Source organism: Arabidopsis lyrata (assembly GCF_000004255.2).
Source record: "Arabidopsis lyrata subsp. lyrata unplaced genomic scaffold ARALYscaffold_3, whole genome shotgun sequence".
In the NCBI taxonomy this organism is placed as follows: domain Eukaryota; kingdom Viridiplantae; phylum Streptophyta; class Magnoliopsida; order Brassicales; family Brassicaceae; genus Arabidopsis; species Arabidopsis lyrata.
This window is the reverse complement of record NW_003302553.1, coordinates 11938192-11962216: the sequence shown is the minus strand read 5'-3', so window position 1 is coordinate 11962216 and position 24025 is coordinate 11938192. Positions and strand designations below refer to the sequence as shown.

At 36.6% G+C, this 24025-nt stretch overlaps 3 protein-coding genes and 1 pseudogene across 3 annotated transcripts; 1 reads left to right on the top strand and 3 right to left on the bottom strand.

The window, feature by feature from the left end:
• Positions 1–3244: 3244 nt before the first annotated feature.
• Positions 3245–4459, bottom strand: LOC9319601 (annotated as a pseudogene).
• A 3033-nt stretch (positions 4460–7492) lies between these two features.
• LOC9319600 (PXMP2/4 family protein 2) lies at positions 7493–9638 on the top strand. The gene is made up of 3 exons (XM_002885610.2): positions 7493–7781; positions 8777–8886; positions 9072–9638. The coding sequence occupies exons 1-3, from the start codon at positions 7629–7631 to the stop codon at positions 9484–9486; spliced, it is 678 nt and encodes a 225-aa protein (XP_002885656.1). The 5' UTR covers positions 7493–7628; the 3' UTR covers positions 9487–9638.
• Positions 9548–12705, bottom strand: LOC9319599. Its single transcript, XM_021030501.1, has 11 exons — positions 12229–12705; positions 11957–12151; positions 11800–11884; positions 11643–11718; positions 11395–11571; positions 11211–11313; positions 11024–11133; positions 10839–10928; positions 10673–10753; positions 9864–10589; positions 9548–9766 (listed from the first exon to the last, which is right to left on the bottom strand). Exons 1-11 carry the CDS (start codon positions 12485–12487, stop codon positions 9674–9676), a joined length of 1995 nt encoding a protein of 664 aa, XP_020886160.1. The 5' UTR covers positions 12488–12705; the 3' UTR covers positions 9548–9673.
• A 1007-nt stretch (positions 12706–13712) lies between these two features.
• Positions 13713–17150, bottom strand: LOC9319598 (proline-rich receptor-like protein kinase PERK1). The gene is made up of 8 exons (XM_021030502.1): positions 16288–17150; positions 15597–16133; positions 15412–15498; positions 15255–15325; positions 15100–15176; positions 14844–14991; positions 14585–14746; positions 13713–14254 (listed from the first exon to the last, which is right to left on the bottom strand). Exons 1-8 carry the CDS (start codon positions 16841–16843, stop codon positions 13940–13942), a joined length of 1953 nt encoding a protein of 650 aa, XP_020886161.1. The 5' UTR covers positions 16844–17150; the 3' UTR covers positions 13713–13939.
• Between the last annotated feature and the right edge of the window lie 6875 nt (positions 17151–24025).

Genomic DNA, 24025 nt, shown 5'->3' with positions numbered 1-24025 from the left:
ATCAAGACACCATTGAAGAATTTGAGTCCGCAGAAAGCCTTTGTTTCGATCTTGACAAGAGTTTTGATAAACTCCTTAATGTTCTTAATGTGTGTATTCTTTTTGTAATAATTAGAAATGAAACCTCTTGATCTTTGGAAATGTTTTTGAACAAAAAAAAAGAAAAAGAAAAAAAAGATCTTTGGAAATGCCAGTAATTTTGAGTCTTTGGCTGCGACTGCGAACAATATGGAATTATATGAGCCAGAGATATTCATTGAAACCCATTCATCCATCCGGTAAAAAAAACTTCTCCTTGCTGGGGTACTACATCATGTCCGGAAACTCCTGTACGAGCAATCTCAACCATCTCTACAAGATTGCTATCCTTAATGATCAATTTTTTTTGGCTCATATATACATTACATATATAATATGTTTCTTTAAATCTTCTTTAGAAAAATGAAATAACCCTTGTATCATTCCTTTATAGGTGACGGTTCAGTTGGAGTTAATGTTCAAAAGATCAATCAACTGTCTCCTTCCGGATTTGGAGCAACACCTTTTGATAAAATGAACTTCTCTGATGTGATGCAGTTTGTGGACTTCGGTCCGAAACTGGCGTTGAACCAGACCAGAAACCAAGACGATCAAGAAACCGGGATTGACCCGGTTTATTTCTTGAAGTTCCCTGTCTTGAACGACAAGATAGAGGACCATAACCAAACCCAACATCTCATGCCTTCTCATCAGACGTCTCAAGAAGGAGGTGAGTGTGGAGGAAACATAGGCAACGTGTTTCTTGAAGAAAAAGAGGATCAAGACGACGACAACAACTCCGTGCAACTCCGTTTTATTGGAGGAGAAGAAGAAGATAGGGAGAACAAGAATGTTACGACAAAGGAGGTGAAGAGCAAGAGGAAGAGAGCTAGAACAAAAAAAATTGATGAAGAAAAAGAGGATCAAGATGACGACAACAAAAAAAATTGATGAAGAAAAGCAAAGAAGTCAATTAAATTATTCATCTTCGATAAAAACAAAAAATATTAGATTTTTAATCAAGCACTAGTAATGCAATGGCAACGTTAAACAATTTTGTATATGTGACACTAGTTTATGCGAATAAAAAAAAAAAAAGTTGATCAACTGCCAGAGAAGCAAACCCAGAAAGAACAAAAACAATAACAATAGAAGAAAATAAATACTTATGTTTGTTTCTATTTGATCTCAACTTTGAATTTGTGAACCTATTTTTGTCAGTTTTTAAAAATATTATTTATGTTTTGCTCATTTTTTGCTTATTTTTTGCTTACTTTTGGTCAGTTTATTTATTTTTGATTATTTAAAATTTTAAATTATAAGATATTGATAGATGTGTAGTCACTATAAATTCATACAAATTAAAAAAATTAGTTTTATATTTTAGAGGCTGAGTTAACATTATATATATATATATATATATGTATATATATATAAACTCCAACAATATCTTTGTTATTGAAAATTCTTAATTATATATTGTTTAAGTTATTCGGTTTTTATTCGATGTTTGGATTTCCTTTATCTGTCTACAATTATGCTCTTACAATGTCCAACTTTTCCATGAAGTTGATTGAAAGAAACATCCAGATTGGTCAGATTCAACTTGATGAGCTCGAACGGAATAGTGCCATTAAGACGATTATGAAAAAGATCAATCACCAAGAGAGAGATGAGTTCGGCGAACCGTGGAAAGGTGGTTCATGTCAGGTTCTTGGAGATAAATGGGATATCATCCTTACGGGTTGTACTACAAGCCTTTCACAAGGGTCATTATTCCATTTCTAGCTCTTTGCAAATTCAACCTGGTAGCCAAACTTTCCAACAACTGAAAGTAAGATATCCACTTTGTGATCAAGCTCTGGAGGCAACCAAGCATTCACTGCAACGAAAAAACAGAGCCAAATTTTTTTTAGTTATATGGTGTTTTTGGAAAATTAAAACTTAATTGGTATATTTGGAAAACTAAAACTTAAGTGTATTATTTTTGGAAAACCAAAACTTAAGTGTAGTATTTTTGAGAATTGCCCTACAAAAAAACATCAAAACATTTAAAACGAACAAAAACTTTTGCCATGAATCTACTCTAGCCTGAAGCACTTGTTTCAAGCTAAGCTTGGATATATTAACCGGAACCGAAGAACCGTGGTAAACCAAAACAAAATTTGCGATTCAGTTCAGGGTAGGTACACAATCTTTTATTACTAACGGCCACAAAATATAGTAATATACTAACTGGTAGGCCTGGGATTTATATCCGTTATCCGCAGATATCCTTATCCATAGCCGGTTTTTTATCCAAAACATGGATATCGGGCGAAATGCATACGGATACGGATAGTAAAATGACGGATACCCCGGATACAGACTCGGATACGAATAATCCTAAAATTTGGGCTGGATAACTGATATCCGGGGTATGTCTACGCCCATAAAAAATTTTGTTACTCGAAGGCCTTATGACTCCATTCTTCAAGTGTTAAAGCCCAAAAAATCTTGTAAGCCCAACATTTTAAATTGTTTTTATTTTATTTTCAATGTTAATAAATAATCATATGACAGAAAATAAAAATAATTCTTAGAAGAATCTAAGAAGTTGATTAACGTCTTTTTTTTTTGTTTAAGAACATCACTTGAATCTTTTCAACTTTTTGCTACTTTAATAAATTCTTTGTTTTTGTAATATTTTATATTTTGAATCAACTTTTAGCTATTTTATGAATTTTTTAAACTTTTTATGTATGATATTAATGAATTTAGGATTTTATAAACACTATTTCCGAATATTCACCGGATACCGAATATTCATAATTTCCAAATCCAAATGCGGATACTAAATTGGTGGATAATACGGATACATATACATATATCTTAAAAAAAACCGGACATCCGCTCCGTTTACAGGCCTACTAATAACTGGTCACGTAGTTCAAAATTTGGCAATAAAATACCTTATTTCCTTTTTTCATTTTTTTTCTTTTGCTCTCCCTTATTTACTCTTTTGTTGATGTCTTTGTTTTTTTACTTGTGTTCAACTGAATTTGGGAATTGTGAAAGATGATAGTATATAAATCTTTTGTTTTTGTTTTACTAGTTTTTCTTTTCTTTTCATATGCATGGTTTTGTTTCTGATATATTTTTCTCATATGCATGGTTTTAATTTAATTAATAATCTTGCTCAAAGAAGATAAAAAAAAAAAGAGAAAACAAGAAGTAAATATGCAAGAAATAGATTATAGTTATTGTAAAATGGACTAATTAAGTTGAACTAAACTTGGAACATAAGAGCACACAAGTGGATAACAATGTTTGTCTCCATATTCTCCAAGATCGGCTTCTTTCAAGGATCCATCCACTCCAACGATGTAAGCTACGGTGCGAGTGGGGTTTACGTTGCGTTCTTTGTTTTTATCAAACACTACGGCGACTTTCTTCTCCTTGTCAATGAAGAAACTCGCATGTGTGAGCAAAATCTGAAAGTCAAAGCAAGTGAATGATCTCATATTCACGGCTAAGAACACCTTGCTGTTCCAAGACACCGCGTTGGGCTCAATCTTAGTCGTAATCCATATTTCTATCTCTAATGTATCCCAACGTTGAAACAAAACTGCAAGCTGCTCTTCTTTGACACTAGATAGACTCGCAGTACCTTCAAAATACAACTCATACGGCATAGACAAATGCGGTCCAAATCTCTCGCTTGTAAAATCAAAACAGATTAAGAAAGTACTTTCTTCTAAAAGCTGGTCTTTAGCAAACCAATGTATTTCCCTTGAGAGAGACGCCACGGTCATAAAAATACATAGTCCAGTCTGGAGTGACATCGATAACCCTCCATGAATCAGAGTTAAAGTCATAGATTTTGTACTCAACAAAAGTAGCAGGGGGATAAAAGAAATCAACAAATATCAAGATTTTGTAGGATTTGCTACTCTTGTCGTATCCGAGAGCATTCGTATACAAGTCAAATCTGTTGAATTTATGTGGGGACTCGATCCACCGAGTTTGCTCCCAGTACGGGTTTCAAACCACGATCCACCGGGTTTGCCCCAAATACGGGTTACAAACCACGAACTTAGTGTAGTCTTTAGTGATGCATAACAATAAACCGTCGCAGTGAACAACTCGAGTTACATCTACTTCAACTGAATCGTCTAGGCTAATAAGTTTAGCTTCACGCTTTATACATGATTCAACGTTGTTGTGAAGATTGACGCGCATCAAATAAACCCTAAAATCCATCATCATGACCATCATAAACTCTCTTCCGTTTGCTGCTACTTTGGCTTGTCGACCAATGTGTTTTTTTTGTGAAGTTGTGATCTTTGGATAAAGTGTTCCACTTTTTGCAAGTAGATCCGATTATTCTCAGAGATGTCACCGGAATTCTAGAGAGCACCTCTATCGCCAAATCCCTTGGAAGATTGGACATCTTCGTCATTGTTCCAAGTCCTTAACAGAGTATCAACGTAACGTAATAAATAAGTTAGGTTAATCTCAAGACTCTTTCTTTGCTTATGTGATTATCGATTTTCTCCCACTTCTGTGAATGAATATATATATACTAGATTTTAACCCGTGGTACACCGCGGGATGATTTATTTTTTAAAGTTAGTATATATAAAATTTTATAAATTGTATCTCCTTATAAAATATTTATGTTTTATAGTTTATAATTATTATCAAGTAACGATATATCACGAGTTCACGGAACAATAATAAACTGAGGATTTAACTCGTATTAAAGCGGCATATTAATGATATATTAACATTTTATAAATATTGATTCAAATCCATTCGCCATATAAATCCGTCCGAAATATAACCCGTCCTATAATTTCTTAACCCGTCCCGTGATTTGTTTTCTCAAAGTAGTGATTTTAAAATTTAATGATTTTTTATATATATAAAGTTTATAAATTGTATCATTCTCTAAGACATTTATATTTTAATAAACTAAGGATTGAATCTGTATTAAAGCGATATGTTAATGATATTTTAAAATTTTATAAATGTTGATTCAAACTCGTCCACCATATAACCCGCCCTGTAATTTCTTAACCCGTCCCGTAATTTGTTTTCAAAAGTAGTAATTTAAAAAAATTTAACGATTATTTATTATAGATAAAAATTTGTAAATTGTATCATTTTCAAAGATATTTATATTTTATAGTTTACAATCGTTATTAAGTAACATTATACCACGGGACAATTTTTGATTTTATATAATCTTTTCTAAATTAGACTGATTTGATGTCTAATATTGGTGGTATTAAAAAAAATTAAGGATTTAAATTAAAGAGGCGGATTAATGATATTTTAATCTTTTTATTATTGTTGATTCAAAAATCCGTTCCGTCAACCCGTCCAGCCAAAAAACTCATTTATTTTATTAATGTTGATCATATTTATGATATAATTCTGAATCATTGTAAATATTTTAATCGATGTAGTACGTTGAACACACATTTTCTTCAATTGGATAATATATGTCCGTTTTTAAAATTTCGAATCACAGTATATGCAGAAAAAAAAATTGATTTTTTTTTTTACTTTATGTATTATATGATGATTCAAAACAGTTAAAAACAAATAAATAAAGATGATAGGTGAATCATAATTCTAAATCTTAATCAAATCTTCTAAATATCTAAATTATTAAATATGGAATATCCGCTGTATGAGTTGTGTTATATGAAACCCGACCCTACAAACTTTTTATGACCAAAATTTGGAAACGGGTCAGGTATCCAAATAATCCGGGAGTATTTTTACCTATCCGTCACCAAAATGACTGCAAAAATATTAGTATAGATATATAACAACGAAAACACTTAATTAACAAATTTAATCGAAACTAATAAAAAAAAAACACTTTCCTATTCGTTTTTTTATTACAGATTTCTTCCACCTTCAGGTAAATTAAATAACCCTTAAGTTTTGATTTCGGTTAAGGTCGACAGAACAAAATCCAAAAAGCTCAATTTTCATATCCAAGATAGGTTTAAACTTTAAAGAGTATTTTAGGTTTTAATTCATCATTAAACCAAGAAAGAAAAAAACATTTGTATTATATATTTATATATTATTGGTTATGTGACAAAGACTCATTAACTCGAAACCAAACAAAAATTTTGTAATAATACGAACAATACATAAATTTTAATAATACCAACACGCTCCCGAATTTATGTGATCGAATTTGAATTTTGGTCATAGTTTGGATCCGTTTTCCTTAACTCAAACAATTTGAAGTGAAAATAGACTGTTTAGACCTATAAATCTCTATAGTTTCATAACATATTTTTTTATTCGAATAAAACCGATTTACCGTATCTCAACTATGGTCTTGAATGGCTGCAGTTTTTGGAGTAGTTTTTTGGCTTAGGGCATACACAACGGCGAACCCTTTGGCCGAGTGTATGAATTAAAAAACTTAAAAAAATACAAAAAGTGAAAAAAAAGTTGAGACTCGAGTGTAGCAGTACACCCGGGTATGAAGCATTAAAAAAAAGGAAAAAAAAATCCTGTCTCTACCTCTCTCTTATCTCTCTCTTTAACTTTTGCATTATTTTTACCTTTTCTTTAATTACATACACCCGCTGGTCGAGTGCTGCAATGTGTATGGTCTTATGATTGTGCAACAATCCAATAATTACACATTCATGATTTTACAAAAAGTAACTCCATTGTAGAATTCGGGCCTAATGATTAATCAAGAAGCGATGGGAACGACGGAACCCATGAATATAGAAATTTCCTAAAAAATAGGGAAACCAGATTTTAAGAGATTGTGGCTTTTCTTCACAGAATCCAAAAACCAAGTTTTGTGGGTTTTTCTAAACAATTTAGGTCAATTTTTTTTTTTTAATTTTTTTATTTTATTTTAAATATGCTATTTTTACCATTTACCAATTCATTTAAAACTAAAACTTTATTCTATGTAGAAAAATTAAAACCTAAACAAATTACCATTCAAGATTTTGAAAAACTAAAATCTACTCCAAAAATCAAAAACCACAAAAATCAGAAACCAAAAACCAAAATCCAAAAACTAGAATCTAAAAACCAATAAAAAGCTACCAAACATTCAGGACCTATATGTTGAAATTGAGATTTTATATAAATTTTTACGTTGTGAATAAATAAAATTAAAAATTTCTAAAAAAAATTGTAAACTCGAATTTGAGTAAAATATCACAATTGAACTTTTTAGAAAATCAATTAATAAAATATCTTTTTTAATTTAAGCTTCTTTTTTTTTAGTATTGGGATATTTTGCGGGCTTTAAATCATTTCCTTGACCCAATTTTCCTATGTGGTGGACACTCGACACAAAAAAACATTAAAAAAAAAAACAAAAAAAGGTTTAAAATGTTTATGGGCCGAAGCCCAATTAACATCTCAACAGCTTTTTTGAGTGTTGTTGACTCGGAAATAAAAATGAAGAAAAAGGATTAAAATTAAAAAGAGAAGAAGACGTTTAGGCAGAGAGGCTTAAGCGCTGCTGTGTCAACCTCTTTCTTTTAACCAATCACAATCGCCTTCTTCCACGGCGGTTCTCCGTCACAGGTCCCAATCTCGGCGACGGCGAAGACGACTGGTACATTATGTTGAAGCTTTGGAGATGGTATCAGCGATGCCTGACGGTTCATCCAGTGAAAACTCAGGTCATCAGTTCTGGATTTCTTTGGGGATTTGGCGATGTCACCGCTCAATACATCACTCACTCCACTGCGAAACCTCGTCTTCTTCGTCTCACCGTTAGTCATTTTCCGATCTCCCTCTCTCTCTCTCACCGATTTCTTCGTCTGATTGAAGTTTCAAATTGGGGTTTCGCTACGATTCTTGATTGTATTCGTTCTTCTTTTGGTGCGAATTTGATGAAATTAGTTTAGTTTCTTAGGTATCTCTGGGTTTCATGATTGTGCATCAGTATATTTGGGGCATTTCAGTGAATCGGTTAGTGCTTGATCAATGTATTGATTTATGTAGCTCTTCCTTAGACATTGATACTATTTCTGGAGTTTTTCTTAGGTGCTTGTTAAATTTCCACTTTGTTCTCACCTTCTTGCTGCTACATCTTTCAAGGATTTGAGTTCTTCTTCTCCGTTAACAGGTTTCTGTGATTGTTAGCTTATGGTCTCGATTCTTGGGGTATTCTTTTATGGTAGAGAGATTCTGGAACATTAGGTTGTGTTGCTTGAGTTGTAATTAGGTCATTTGAATATTGAGCAATAGTATTGATTTGTGTCTAGGCTCTCTATGGCTGTTTGAAACTTCTTGAAGTATAACACATCTATTTACTTGTTTGCTTAGATTCCATGATTGCCTAATAGCTCTTTCCAACAATCAAAGATGTTTTGATGATTAAGCCAGAACTGTGGGCTACTACAGCTTCAGTGTTCTTTACAAAGTTTGAACAGTTCAGAAGAGACAATGTGTTTTGTGACTCTCTATGTTGTTAGTGTGGTACTTGCATGTTAACATTGCAATATAACTTGCTCTGTTGGTCCATTGGTTACACATGTTAATGCCGTTCTATATTTTTTTCTGGATTAGCAGCTCTAGTCTATTGCTTACCTTCTATGAAATTATGAGATGCTTTTTTGACTTGTGACATCTTTGCTGCGAGACAACACTTTCGAATTCATTTGCCATTAGAGATCATGGTATATTGTTTCTGAGTTTTGGCTATATATCGAGATTCTATTGACATATGTCGACTTTAGCACTAAAACCATGTTCAATATAACAGGAAACAAATAAAGATGCTGACGCAGATGCAGAATTCAAAGTCAACTGGAAGCGAGTAGCTATCACGAGCATGTTTGGGTTTGGTTTTGTCGGACCTGTTGGCCACTTCTGGTTTGTTTCCTTCTGATCTCAGATCGTTTTTTATAGCTTTTGTATATCATATACAAAAACCAATGTATAAACCAATGTCCTCATGTTACCTCTCACATAATCAAGTGATACTGAATCAGATACTGATAAAGAATGGTCTATGGTAGGTTGATAAACCTGATATTGTTCTATTTCTGGTTGCACAGGTACGAGGGCCTGGATAAATTCATAAAACTGAAGCTTCGATATGTACCAAAGTCAACACGTTTTGTAGCTGCCAAAGTTGCAATGGATGGTCTTATCTTTGGGCCTATAGATCTACTGGTGTTCTTCACATACATGGGATTCGCTACAGGAAAGAACACAGCTGAAGTGAAAGAAGGACTCAAGAGAGATTTTCTTCCGGCTCTAGCTCTTGAAGGCGGAGCATGGCCACTTCTTCAGATTGCAAACTTCAGATATGTTCCCGTGCAATACCAGTTGCTTTACGTCAACATCTTTTGCCTAGTAGACAGTGCCTTCCTCTCATGGGTCGAGCAACAAAAGGACGCAGCTTGGAAGCAATGGTTTACTTCATCATTTCAACCATTAAAAGAACGAGGTGGCCAAGGCGGAGTATGATCGTTTTCCCTGTCATAAACTTTGAATGAAAACAAAAACGAGTGTAATTGGCGATTTTCAATAACGAAAGTTGCCTAGGATACAGATTCTTGATCAAATATTATTTTGTTTCACAAGAATTCAGTACAAGTGAATAAATGTCTGTTAGAATTGAAATATTGAATGAATGAAACAGGATATGGCTAGACTAGAGAAATGAGCTATGACCGCCTCCGAGTGGTACTCTTGGAAGAAACACTGCAGATGCCTCAAGGCATGGACAATAGTTGAAGCTAATAGCCTGAAAAGTGCACAGAAGAGAATCAATTCATGGTTCTATAGTTGTCAAATCTTAAAACACAAATAAAAACGATGACTTTAAATGGTAAGTCACGTACGGGAACACTGAGTAGTAGTCCGCAATGATTGATCAAGACCGGGAGGCTTTTTCTTGCAGCAGCTGGGATCAACTTTAAGGACCTGAGAGCTTTTTGTGAGGATGACATAGAATGGTTTGAGTTCGAGCATTTTGAAAGCTCAGCTAGATATAGCCAGTCGGATTCAACCATGTGCCGAACCTCCATTGATGTAGCTGTCCTCACTGGACAATTTCCGCAGCCAGCTTCATCACATTGGTGGTCACTCAAGTTCCATCTGATGAGAAACCGGTTCATGAAGTAGAGATTTTGCCCTGGCAAAAGAAGTACATTATCAGAGGAAGATGCAATGTTGGTTCCATGCTCAGATTCATCTACAGATTTGTCTTCTGTTGTAGTTATGAACCGATTGGTTTCATTCCTTTGCAGTAGACCAATGGTTGTATAGGTCGATTCGCTGAGAAGATTGAGCTCTCTGGCTTTACTCAATACGGATTCAGATGCAACAACCAAAAAATGGACTTCAAACAATTTGCTCGGGGCCTCATGGTCTGAAATAGATGTTGCGTCTGATATGATTTTACTGAGGTCATCAGAAGTCGGTTTTTTCTGAGCTTCATTGACGCAAATGTTCACGAGTTCTGTCTTTGATGGTAAAGGACAGTCAACAGAACAAGAAACTATAATTTTGGTACCCTTGGACCCAGGAGCTGGACTAAGGTAGCAACCAGCAGCTGTTAGAGATGTCTGAGTACCCAAGTGAAGCAAATGTTACTTGAAATAGTACAGATTAAATTCTAGAGGAGCAGAACAACATTAAAAATGATTACCCTGCACGGAATTGCGCGGATATAGTTCAAAAGCAACTTTGAAGTGTTTCCTCTGACTGGTCTGTGCCGTTGAGAGATAAACTGAAGATTCAAGAGAAAAGAAGAGTCAAGAAAATACTCAAAAGGGCAGTAACTTTACCAAAGAAAAAGGTTCAAGATCTAACACCTGCAAGACTGCAGCGAGATACTTTGAGAGGCAAATGTCTTTAACTTCTGTAGGATTTAGTCTCTCTAGATCAAGAATAGCATACCCTTTCTGTCAATACCAACATCAAAACACAGATGATTTTTCACTCTTACCGAGTCAGAAACAGCTTATACATATGGGCTTAAACCGCAAAATGCTCTTACATCTGTCACTGTTACGGTCTGACTTATTAAGTCTGTACAAAATTTATCAACAAATGAACGTGTTCTTCGGCATTCAGAAATGACTGCATGAAGCTCTGACTTGAAGCTACCTGAAAATAAAAACAAGAACTTATATTAGTCATCAAGCTTTAGAGGACTAGTCCGGTTTGATGTTTGATAGACTTGCCTGAATGTAGATTTCCTATTGACGTTCGAATCCTGTTCCGGACAAACAATTGACTACGATTAGTCGGATCTTCAACCCAATCTTGTCTACCCCATTGACATATCTGCTAGCAAATAAGATAAAGAGTAAATGAGAATAACCATAAAACTATAAAAGATTCTTGAGTTTCTAGTTTCGAGAGAACCTTATACATGTCTTCTTTCCATAAATCTAGTAGCGGACGCACTAAGAGAATAGATCGGTTCTTTATATGTTTTGCATCTAACTGCAGATTTCTGGAGAAAATCTCGGAAGCAAAAGCTGTACCCGCAAGCCCAAGTACACCGCTACTACGAGATAACCTGAGAATGAATAACTCAGCCTGCATCCAACTTCAGACAACATTTCATGAATATCTCAATATGACAGTTTACATTCTCAAGAGCCAATTACCTGGTCATCGGCATGATGAGCTATAAGTAAGACCTCAATCTGATGTCGAAAACAAACATTCGAAATCATTTGATACCTATAAAAAGATAAAAACACATGAACACATAGTTTCTTTACATGTGATGATTCAAATCAACACAAATATAAAATATAAAACCTCATTTCACGAGCTGCTTCTTGCAAGTGACCAAGCTTTGGTCTACCATCAACCCAATCACAACTTGCAATCTCACATCTAATACCTATAAACTTTCCCCAAGTTACTAAAACATACTCAAAAAGGTTAAATCAAATCTTCATACTCAAAAACTTACCCATTTGAGAAACTCTAGAACAGACAAGTTCAGCTTCATCTTTACTCTCTTGTCTTAATCCATGATCCACAACTATAGCAACAAGTCCATCAATGAAACCATCTGACTTATTAACACAACTTAATCCTTCAGTTTTCCATTTTGCAGTTAGAACACAAAGAGCCATACTATCAGGACCACCTGAAACTCCCAAAGCTGAAAACACACAACATAATTGTCCAATCACTGTTTCTGTTTAAGTGGAACCAATTCAATTGAAATTTAGCAATTACCAATTCGGTGGTGAGGTTTAAGTCCTGCCATAGCCATTCTTTTATTGAAAAGCTCCTTATACTTCGTTTCGTCCACCGTCTCGGGAACACATGCGTGGTTACAGAACAATCGTGAGAATTTTGGGTGGCGAGATTGATGTGGATATGAAGACGTGAAAAGGGTTTTCGGAGAAAAGGAAAATGAAACCCTAAGGATGGAGTTTGAGAGTAAAGTCGAAGACTTTCTTCCATTGGAGCAGAGAGACAGACCTCGCGCCATTTACGAACGAGCGAACTCGCGAGTTGTGTCACTTCGAGTTTAGTCTTATTCCTTTTGAAAATTTGTTTTTTTTTTTTTTTTGGATTACATTCGATTTTTGGTTATTTTATAAATTTTGTAATTTGGTACTTTACCACTGCCACAAACACAATTTCAGTCGATTTTTTGGTCTATTTTATAAATTTTGTGTTGTGATTCGTTAGAAAGAAAATACATGATTGAATCACCGGAACGCAATAACTTTGATGGATTGGTAAAACGGTAAGCCAAAGTAGAAAGACAACAAAAGCGTGCAAAATTCATTTTTACCGCTTTTTTACCATTCTTTCTCTCTTTTCGGTCGTATTGATGACACAAAGCTGTAAACATCTTTAAACGGAAAAAAGAAACAGTGAGCGATATCGAAATAGTTAGAAGAGATAAAACAAAAGTAACAATAAGAGATGATTGGTAACTAATAAAGCGGTAAAACCGAATAGTTGCGGTATGAGTTACCAAACGAAGAACCCTTTACCGTTTATGTCACCAGTCGCACTTTGTATGATCTAGATTTGAAAAATCATTCAAACCAGAGAAAGCCCCCAGGGTTCGAATCCTTTTATACGGGTTGTAACTGGTACAACTAGGAAATATTCGGGAATATTCTGGTACAACTAAGTTGTGGTACAACTAGGAGGTACAGTACAATTAGGTGGTACAACTAGGAGTTCCTACAACTAGGAGGTCAGTACAACTGGTACCAGTTGTACCACGTATACCTAGTAAAGGGGTAGTTTCGTCCTTTCATTAAAAGGATGAGAGTATGTAGATTAGAGGAGAGTATGTAGATTAATTCTTTGACTCTTAGGAGCAATTGAGATTAGTCCCCGGTTATATGACTACTGATTGTTCCTAACCGAACCGGTCTAACTTTGAGAGTATCGTTTTCGATTCCGCTAACTTTTACCGTTTTTATGATTGGTAAGTAATAAACCGCTAAAATCTGTACCGCTGTAGTATGAGTTACCAATCAAAACCAAGAACCTTTTACCATTTTTGTCATCAATTGAACTCTATATGATCTAGATTTGATGAAACATCCAAACCAAAAAAAAGCTTCCAATCTATAGTCAAATCCCAAAAACGAGAGGTTTGGTTATGTGACTAGTGATAGCTTCTACTTTGTAGATGTATAATGAACAATGTGTTGGAACTTAACCAAACTAGGCCAAAAGGCCCAAGAACATAACAAACAAGTACTTAATGAAGAAGAAAAAAAGAATGAAAGAATAATATTCAACCAAGAATCAAAAACATCACAACATCTAAAGAAGAAACCCAAAGAAAAACAAATTTAAATGTAATCATTATATCGTAGTAGATCAATTAGAGACTAAGGCAATTTCCTCAAATCTTTACAGTTAATAAGAAAAAGAATCCAAAAACCCCTGCAATTTTCTCATCTCTTGTGGTTTAAAGAGAAGGTCCACTATAACCTTGACCGGTTTTTTTAATCTTCCCCATCTCCATTTCTCGTGTGGCTTGACCTTCGCTGCTCGAACCAGACGGGTACAGTCCGTAGTCACTTGTTGGATTACTGTACTCGCCGGTTGTGCCGTATTCTTGAGTTCCTAGTGCCATTTTCCTAAACTTCTTCATGTCGTCGTTGTATTGGCTTGTGTCATAGTCTGTGCTTCCTCCATATGAGCTGTAGACGTTGCTGTGACCCGGTCTCATCCCTTCGTTTAGATCAGAGAGCGATACATTTCCTTCTAAGGCGCGCACTATCTGCTCAGTTTGTACAGCAAATTACTCACTCCATTAGCATTATTTAACAAAAGAAACCGCAGCTAAGAAAATATGTTGCCAATTCTTTGGACAAGTCAGCTTTTATTCAACCGGTGTTGTTTAGATAGTATGGATGTGCAGTAAAAAAGTAAGGCTAGGCATAAAAACACAACTGAACCGAAATTTCTCACTGACACCAAACCAAAAACCAAATAAACAAAATCAAACCAATCTCAAGGTGGAGCAACCAAAACAAGCCAGAAAAACCCGAAAAACCAAAGTGAATGCTCTTCCCTAGAGAAAAGGATGATTAGGGTCAAATTAAGTTACCTGGCTCATGCGAGGTCTGCGGCGAGCTGAATGGCGAACACAAGCTGCAGCGCAAGCAACCATGCGAGCCATTTCCTCTCTGTCATACTCGTTACCCATCTTTGGATCAGCCAAACCTTCAAAATCTCCTTCCTCAGATGCTCGGTTAAGCAAGGGTCGTGCCTGTTCCACCATCAATCACACATAGCTTTTGCTTCAGTCAACAGTCAAAATTGTAGAAAAATCAGAAGTTCAGATTATCTGCAGTCATAGTAAGTACCCAGTCAACTAAGCTGTCATCTACATAGACATTGTTTGCATCAACAGGGCGCCTCCCGGTTATAAGCTCCAAAAGTACAACACCAAATGAGAAAACGTCAGACTTTTCTGTGAGCTTTCCGCTTGCAGCATATTCTGGAGCCAAATACCTAAAATCCCCAAACCAAAAGTTTCAGAATTTGTACAATGATAAGGATCACTTACATTTAGGAAACTGCATAAATGTACATGTTTAGTAGATTCAAGATGATATTTACCCAAAGGTTCCCATCACGCGTGTAGATACATGAGTGTTTGTATCAGAAGCAATCTTGGCAAGACCAAAATCAGCAACCTGACAGATAAAAGAGCTTCAGTGACACGAATTACGAAAACACTTCACAAACATATCGAATAAAGAACTTTGTCATACCTTAGCTTCAAACTTGAAATCTACAAGTATATTTGCCGCCTTAATATCACGGTGAATGATTTTCGGATTGCCTGCAAATATTTTTATATATACCTCATAAATAAACAAAGACTATATTATATAAAACATCTATATACATCTCAGTTTTTAGACTTACAGTCTTCATGAAGATATGAAAGTCCTTTAGCAGATCCAAGAGCAATCTTCAATCTAGTACTCCATTCCATCGTAGGCCGTCCCTTCCCTATAACAAATTCAATTCCCAAACAAATCATCACTAACTGAAAACAACAAAGCAATGTGGTAAAAGCACAAAAAAAAAGAGTTAAGTTTAGTTCTAACCATGGAGGTGAAACTCAAGATTGTTGTTGGGGACAAACTCATAGACAAGCAATCTTTGAACACCGGCCATACAATAACCAATAAGAGAAACCAAATGCCTGTGATGAACTCTGCTAATGATCTCAACCTCAGCCTGAAACTCTCTCTCTCCCTGACCACTTCCAGCTTTCAACTGTTTCACAGCAACTTCTTTCCCACTAGGCAATATACCTTTATGCACATAACCAAACCCGCCTTGTCCCAACAAATTAGCCTCAGAGAAGCCATTAGTAGCTCTTGACAGCTCCTCATAAGTGAAAGTGCTTTTAGAAAAGCCTAACACAAGCCCTGGAGATGGTGGAGGAAGAACCGGAAGATCCGAATAGTCAGAACCGCCACTGCTACTCATGAATGCCGGTGGTGGAGGAGGCGGCGGAGGTTTTCGTGGTGGAGATGGAGGTTTAGGTGGTGGCAATGACGTCACTACGTGATTATCTGACGGTCGTGATGCGTTTTGTTGTTGCCAATACTGTTGTTGTCCACCGTAAGGTCCTCCAGCTGATAAACAACATCAAATCTCTGTAAAGTTTGAAACTTTTCTACACAAGTAATCTCTTTTACAGATAACAATGCATAATCAAGTATCAGAATTGAACAATTATAGTTAAAGATTTGATTTTTATTTCATAAAGTTGAGATCTTTGAATTTTACCTTTGGGACCAGGAGGAGGAGGTGGAGGAGGAACATAGTAAGCAGCTTCATCATCGTGTCTTCTTCTTCGTTTCTTCTTACAGAGAAGACAAATCAGAGTCAACACAACAAGCGCAACAACTCCTCCAATGGCGATTCCGACCACAACTCCTGTAGATAATCCATCGGAAGAATCAGACGGCGGCGAAGGATTAACGTTAGATGGAGTTCGAGGAGTAGGTCCTGAGGGAGTGTTTGGTGGTCCTTGGTTTGGAGATGGAGGGCTTCGAGGGTTTGATCCAGGAGTGGTGGGAGAGGGCGGAGATGGAGTGATGGGAGCGGAGGGAGATGGTTGAGGAAGAGGAGGAGTGGAAGATCCAGGAGGAGATGGAGGAGGAAGAGAAGGAGGTAAAGGAGAAGAAGGAGGAGGAGAGGTTGAATTAGTTGACGGCGGCGGAGGAGGAGAAGAAGGAGTTGTGGTGGGAGGAGGAGAGGAAGATGGAGGAGGAGTGGTGGTTGTTGAGTTTGTGGGAGGAGATGGTGATGGAGTAGTTCCTGGAGACGGCGCTGTGGACATTTTTGCTTCTTCGATCTAATGAATAAAGAATCTCTTTTTCACGAGAGAAAGAGAAGAAGAAGAGAATGTGAAAAAGGTAGGAGAAGAGAGAGGAGGAGTGATCTGGTGCCACCGAGAGTAGAGTTTTTTGGTAAGGAATTTGGACAATGGAAGAAGCTGTTCTTTTTGGGTCTAACACGATTCGTCCGCGTCATTTCTCTTTTACGTTCTTTCTTCTTATTACACAAAAACAAAACATCCGCGTCGTTTTTTTTGGACTAGAAACAATTTGAAACAAAAAAAAAAAAACTTTTAAAAAACATGTTTTATTTTGTGAATGTACAATTTAGAATTGACCAGCAAATTTAAATTTTAAATTTATTGTAGAAATATAAAATAATAAAATTTTGATATTACATCATTTTTAAACTAGATAATATTATAAATATACCATCTGCTTATTATATCTTTAATAAATTTCATTAGTTGTATTTGTTTTAGTAAGAACTATATAGTAGTATCATTTTAAGGAAAAAAAATTAAGCGACACTTTCAAATATATCTAACTCAAATGATTGTTTAAAATATAATTCAAAACTATATCTATGAACATAATAACGTATTCTTTTTTTTTTTGTCAACAGCTTTTAATAACGTATTCATAAACACAAAATTAGTAATTTAATCTTACAATCTGTTTGCTAAATTTATCACTTTATTTTTAGTGGAATATATATTACAAAATTAAAGTTTAAAGAGAAAATGTTGACAAAAAAAGAAGAGAAAATGTTTTCTCCTAAACAATCATTCAGTCACTAAAAAGGTTTTTCCTTGAAATAATTAGTTTTGCTTAATTAAAGTGACTAGATCGAGTCGAGGAACTGAATAAATTCGAAAGTTACTTTTTAGTCTTTTATTTTTGAGAAAATGAAAAGTGATGTGTCGTTGCAGACAATCTATCTTGCCAAATAAGATGTAGACGCGGAACTATGCATCTAATGAAAACACTGAATAATTCGATTTTCTATGACCATAATACGAAACAAGAAACTTTAGATCCTCTTCCATTTTTTTTTTTTATGGCCATCGAAATTCCTACGATTTTTAATATTGGGCATGGAACCAGAACCCAAAATAAATAATTAAACATGTGGTTAACGGTAAATGATATGATGTAAAAAAGTGCAAAATAGTTATAAAAAAAAATTACATGTACGAAATTAGGTATACAATGGTAAAAACAAAAAAAATCAATGGTCAATGTTATTAGTTATTACACAACTTAAGAAAATTAAGAGAAGCTATTAATTTTGGCCATCTGATTTTTTTTTTGTTTAACATCTTTTTCTTATGCTCATAAGTCATATGATATACATATTAGGCAATTAGACTCTTAATAGTATAAAATTTCGTAATATATTTTCTGTTTATAGAAAATATAAGATTGAGAATGCGTAATTTAAGTTTTTTTGAATGTTTGGAAATAGTTGGGATTCTACTTGCTCCAAAGCGAAGGAAAACAGCTGGAGGGCACCAGCACAAATTAAAGGCCACCTATTACATTGACATTTCCCCTAATCTCATTATCCAAATTGTCAAGTTACACCAAAATAAAATAATCCACTACAATTGAAACGGGCAACAAATAAATATTTTGTTAATCAAATTCGATTAAGGTTCTTAATGTCACGTCAATTTTAACATTGGAAGTCGGTCTTCAGATTCTCAGATAATGTTTTTGCACATAATAATATAAGTTTATGAAAATAATTATTGTATTCGGTCAATGGCCTATCATTTGGTTTTATGTTAGTTTACTTAAACACACGCCAAATCTAAGGAAAAACAAATTCAACGCGGCGTAATTGCGGTGATTATTTGTTAAATTAAGTATGGTCAATTTAGTTTATACATGCCGGAGATATTTTGGTTTGCATATTATTGAACAGATTTGATTTTAAATAAAATATTCAAATAAATGTTCAATTCATTTTTTTGTTCATTTTATCGTATTTCCCTTTTATATTCAATTGTGAGAAAAATAATAACGTCCCCTATATATTATGGAATAGTGGTAGAAGTCTCACATTACAAAGTCATACAAAATAAGCTAATCTCCAATATATGATTACTTAATTAATCTAGTTTTTTGTAAGCTAGCTAATCTCCAATATAACTCTTCTCTTTATCTCTACTTATGTTGTTCAGTACCAACTAGATTAAGTGTATGACCAAAAACTAGATTAAGTGGGGTTAACTTTATATCAACTGTTAAAAAAAATATGTATGACCCAAAACGAATTTAACTTTATATCCTTTTCTTCGCATTATGGTTTGAATATCTTTATTTTTTTTTATTCTCGTATTGCTTATGATATTTATTTAAAGCAATAATAATAACGATGAAAATTTTGTTACTAATGTAAGTGAATTTTGCAAGGAGTGAGATGGAGTCTCTATTGGTGGGCGTGTGTCTTGGATAACTTGTCTCTATCACGAGATGAGTGAGATAAGAAAAATGATCTCTTATTGCAAAGTCATACAAAGATTTATTTATAGGAAAAAAACAATTGTTTCCCCCAAAAAATTACATGATTATTTGGTATAACATTATGAACATGATTAGTTGTGTGAAAAATCTTTTAAAAACGTATGAGTGGGGTTACGCGATAATATAGAAAAGTAAAGCGTCACATGGGGACATTATGATTATTTGGTATAACATTATGAACATGATTTGTGGCATGACATTCGCTGGTCTCACTCACCTTCTAATATTCTCTTATTTTCTAATGGTTTTTTCTTAAAGAAAAAATTAAAGCTGTCAACATCAAAATTAAAAAAAAAAAAACACACAAGCTTAAGATAAAAATCGCAACTCTCTCTTGGTCCTATCGCCCCCATTCTCTTATAGCTTCGGTCCAGTCAATTTTGGCTTTTTTCCCAACTTGTATTGTTTTTTTTTTTTTGGTGTGTCATAGGGAGGCAATCGAACTTTATTACTAAACTGAAAAAATATAAACTAAATTCGGACATGCCTTGGAAACGCAGTTCCTCGGACATCATCCTCAACAATCGTCGCCACAGAAGGTGGGACAACCTCTAAAAAATTAAAACCTAAAGGTAATGAAAACGCATAGTTAGCTAACCCGTCAGCAAGACGGTTAGCCTCCCTATACACATGAGAAATTCGGACAATCCAGTCCCTTGAAAGAAAGCCATGGCACAACCGCACCAGGAAAGACAACGGGTTCGTCTCGCTAATCCCCTTTGTCAAAAAACCAACCACCACCGCTGAATCCACCTCTAGCTCCACCCTTCTAATGTTCCTCTCCCAAGCAATATATAGCCCATAATATACCCCCCCATAATTCAGCTAGAGGGGCTGAACATATACCCACATTTAAGGCAAAGCCACCACACCACCGGCCCGCCCCATCCCGCAACACTCCCCATGCCGTCGCCAGCCCTGGATTGCCATGTGATCCACCATCCGTATTCAATTTCAGCCATTCCCCCTCTGGAGGCTTCCAAGCAATCATGCTTTCCACCCGTGGTCTCCCTCTGTCTTGTTCTCGGACCAACATATGAGCATGATGAACCTCATTAGCCAAATCTCTTACAAACTTAACCCGGTCCCTACACTTCCCCACCTCCCCAAAGACATATCCACACCGCCATTTCCAACTCCACCACACCACCATAGCAAACATAGTTGACCAAGGGCATCCCGTCTCATCACTCTCGACCCGCAAGTTTTCATAAAGCCATTCCAACAAAGAACACACAAAGAATCTTGACATCTTTGTTCGCGGTACTATCCGTCTCCAAATACCCTCAATAGACGGGCAATCGCGTAAGACATGTAGTATGGTCTCATCTCCACCTCTATAAACTTGACAGACCCTCATATTACACATATGTCTGCGAAAACGTTCCACATTCGTCATTATAGCTTGATGACCAACCAACCATAAAAAGACTCTAGCCCTCTCAGTCGCTTCCACTTTCCAAATCCGATCAAAGAACCTAGACATTTCTTGTCTCGGAGAATCATTTCTGGTTAACAACGAGTACGCCGACTTCACCGTAAAGGCTCCATCCGCCGTACCACACCAAGACAACCTATCCCGAGCTCCCGTAATGCTATCAAGCACCACCGCCGCCAACTCCAACCGTGTATTGTGCGGTAAGTACGGCATTATACTCTCGAGTTTCCACCCCGAGCCTTCAGCCCAATACTCTGTTACCCGCAGCTCCCTGTCTTCACTAGGTACCTCCCTTATCACTTTCTCCAGCAGCGACTGATCTGAAAGCCACTTATCCTCCCAGAAACGGATTTCCTTACCATCACCTAACACCCACCTACTTCCGCGGATCACCACTTCTCTCAAACCTATAGCCACACTTCTCCATGTTGATGAGGCTGGTTTCTTTTTATCCATCCATCTTGGCTCTTGTAACTCACCAACTTTGTACTTGCTCCTCAAAACCCGAGCCCACAAACTGGTTTTATCATTCAACAGTCGCCACCCGACTTTAGCCACCAATGCTATGTTCATATGTTTTGAAGACCGGATACCTAGCCCTCCTTCTCGCCTTGGTACACAAACTCTGTCCTAGGCCACTAGATGTTGTTTCCTTCTTTCCGGTGAGCTCCCCCACAGGAATGATCTAGCCAACTTATCAAACCCCTCCAAAGTGGACTGTGGTAGACAAATTACGCTCATTGTATGAACCGGAATAGAAGATAGAACTGACTTGGTTAAGGTCAGTCTCCCCGCAAAACTCAACGTGCGGCTCTTCCATCCGGCCAGTCTTGAGGACACTCTTTCTAAAACTTCTCCAAAAGTATCCTTGTTAATCCTCTTTTGCAGTATGGGCATCCCAAGGTACTTCCCCAGATCTCGAGTTGATTTAATCCCACTCTCGTCGCTAATCAACTTTTCCAAGTCTCTGGAGACATTATTAGAGAAAAATATTTTCGATTTTTCCAAGCTGACTTTCTATCCCGACGCCACGCAAAACGTCTCCAAGATATTCCTTATAATCCGAATTTGAGCCACCGAAGCCTCCGCGAATAAGATTAGATCATCGGCGAAACAAATATGCGAGAGTTTAGGCCCACCTTGCGATAGAGCAATCGGCTTCCATGCCTTCATTGCTATGGATCTATCAATCATATGACAAAGTCGTTCTAGACAAAGCACGAATAAATACGGTGACAGCGGATCACCCTGTCTCAACCCACGAGATGGCTTAAAAGATTCAGTTTGTTCCCCATTCCATAGGATACTCATCGACGGACCCTTTACACAGTTCAAGATCCATTTTATCCAACTCTCTTCCAACCCTGCTGCCCTGAGTGTATCTTCTAGGAAATCCCACCGTATACAATCATACGCCTTCTCTAAATCCAGCTTCAAGAGCATCCAACCTTTCCGCCCTTTTTTGCGCCTCATCGAGTGAACGGCTTCTTGCACCACCACAATGTTATCCAAGCTAAGCCTTCCCGGAATAAAACTAGACTGAGCTGGCCCAATCAATTTCCCTATCACCTTCTTCAGTCTCAACACCATCATCTTTGTAATCGTCTTAAACAAGACGTTACACAAGCTTATAGGTCTAAACTGATTCATCCTCTCCGGCTTTGTTACTTTGGCAATAAGAACGACCAGCGCATCATTCAAAGATGGAGGTATAGTTCCCGATGCAAAGAATTCCAGCACAAACCTTGTAACAGAATCCCCCACAATCTCCCAACAATTCTGATAAAAGATGGGCTGATATCCATCGGGCCATGGTGCCTTATATTTCCCCATACTCCTCACTGCTTCCTCAACTTCCGAAGCCATAAAAGGTTTGTTGAGAACCCGAGACTCTTCTCTCGTCATTCTCTCAAAACCATCACGCGGTAAGCCTTCCACCTCCAACGGGACATCATCCATAGAATACAACCGCTTATAGTAGCTCACGGCAAGATTTTCAAGCTCCTCTGAACTCGAAATCCAGGTGTCTTCTTCATTACGCAACCTCTCAATTCGATTCTGCCTTCTTCGTATGATAGTTGTCGTATGAAAATAATTTGTGTTTCGGTCCCCAAGCGCTATCCACTTCTCCCTGGACTTCTGAAACCAAATTATTTCCTCTTGCTCTAACACCACATCAAAAGCTTTAATTAACTCCTCCTCCTTTCGTAACAAAGCATCGGTTTGGATTAGATCCAACGCATCTTGGGTTGCTTTTATTTCTCTCATTAACTCATCCTTCCTCTTTTTCACGTCACCAAAAACATCTTTATTCCACTGCTTCAGCCTAATCCGCAGTTCTGATAGCGCCTCCGGCGTTTTGATGTTCCCATTCCACGAAGTAGCCAACATCTCTTTGAAGCTTGAATTTTGCATCCAGGCTGCTTCAAATCTGAACGGTCTCCTTCCTGGATTACGTTCTATCTCCGGGCATAATTGGACATACAATGGCGCATGGTCCGATGCTAAGATAGGTAAGTGTGTAACTCTAGCGTCCTGCCACTTCAAGCGCGTATGAGCACAGCACAAAACTCTATCCAGTCTTTTCGCCACACAAGTATCCTCAACTCTTCCTCTTCTCCATGTGAACTTGTTTCCACAGAATCCCATATCTATCAAAGATGCATTGTTGATCCATTCTCCAAATGCAAGAGAGTCCGGCGAAAGTCTCCCATTCCCACCCGATCTCTCATCCAATCTAACAATGGTGTTGAAATCACCTCCGATGATTAGCGGTCCATCAACTCCACTCATAACCTCCGTCAACTTCTCCCATAATCCGCTCCGCTTACTGGCAGAAGGAGCTGCGTACACCACTATTATATTCAACACCTCTGTTCCATTTTGCAATTTTGCGAAAATGAACTGTTCTGAGGACTCAATAATCGTCAAATCACCAATCTCCGATCGCCATAAAAGCTAAATACCTCCACTCTGGCCCACAGCATCTACTCTGAAAGATTTATCAAACCCTAGCCCTTGGCAAATCCTTCCCGCTCTCTCTCCTCCAGCGTGCGTTTCAAACAGAGCGAGAAGATCAGTTTTAAAATTCTTCAACATATAGCGTATAGCTCTCCTGAAGTTGGGTTTATTCGCCCCCCGGCAGTTCCATAATAGACAATCCATTAAAAATTGTATTTGTTATATAGAAAAGTGCTCATTTCTTTAATTGAGA

Coding starts and splice junctions, on each gene's coding strand:
- LOC9319600 (XM_002885610.2), top strand. CDS start 7,629: ATGTTGAAGCTTTGGAGATGGTATCAGCGATGCCTGACGGTTCATCCA. Junction 7,782..8,776: donor CTCGTCTTCTTCGTCTCACC/GTTAGTCATTTT, acceptor TCAATATAACAG/GAAACAAATAAAGATGCTGA. Junction 8,887..9,071: donor GGACCTGTTGGCCACTTCTG/GTTTGTTTCCTT, acceptor CTGGTTGCACAG/GTACGAGGGCCTGGATAAAT.
- LOC9319599 (XM_021030501.1), bottom strand. CDS start 12,487: ATGGCGCGAGGTCTGTCTCTCTGCTCCAATGGAAGAAAGTCTTCGACT. Junction 11,885..11,956: donor TTCTAGAGTTTCTCAAATGG/GTAAGTTTTTGA, acceptor GAAAGTTTATAG/GTATTAGATGTGAGATTGCA. Junction 10,590..10,672: donor TCCGCGCAATTCCGTGCAGG/GTAATCATTTTT, acceptor TTGGGTACTCAG/ACATCTCTAACAGCTGCTGG.
- LOC9319598 (XM_021030502.1), bottom strand. CDS start 16,843: ATGTCCACAGCGCCGTCTCCAGGAACTACTCCATCACCATCTCCTCCC. Junction 14,747..14,843: donor ATGACAGCTTAGTTGACTGG/GTACTTACTATG, acceptor ATGGTGGAACAG/GCACGACCCTTGCTTAACCG. Junction 14,255..14,584: donor GCAGACCTCGCATGAGCCAG/GTAACTTAATTT, acceptor CAAACTGAGCAG/ATAGTGCGCGCCTTAGAAGG.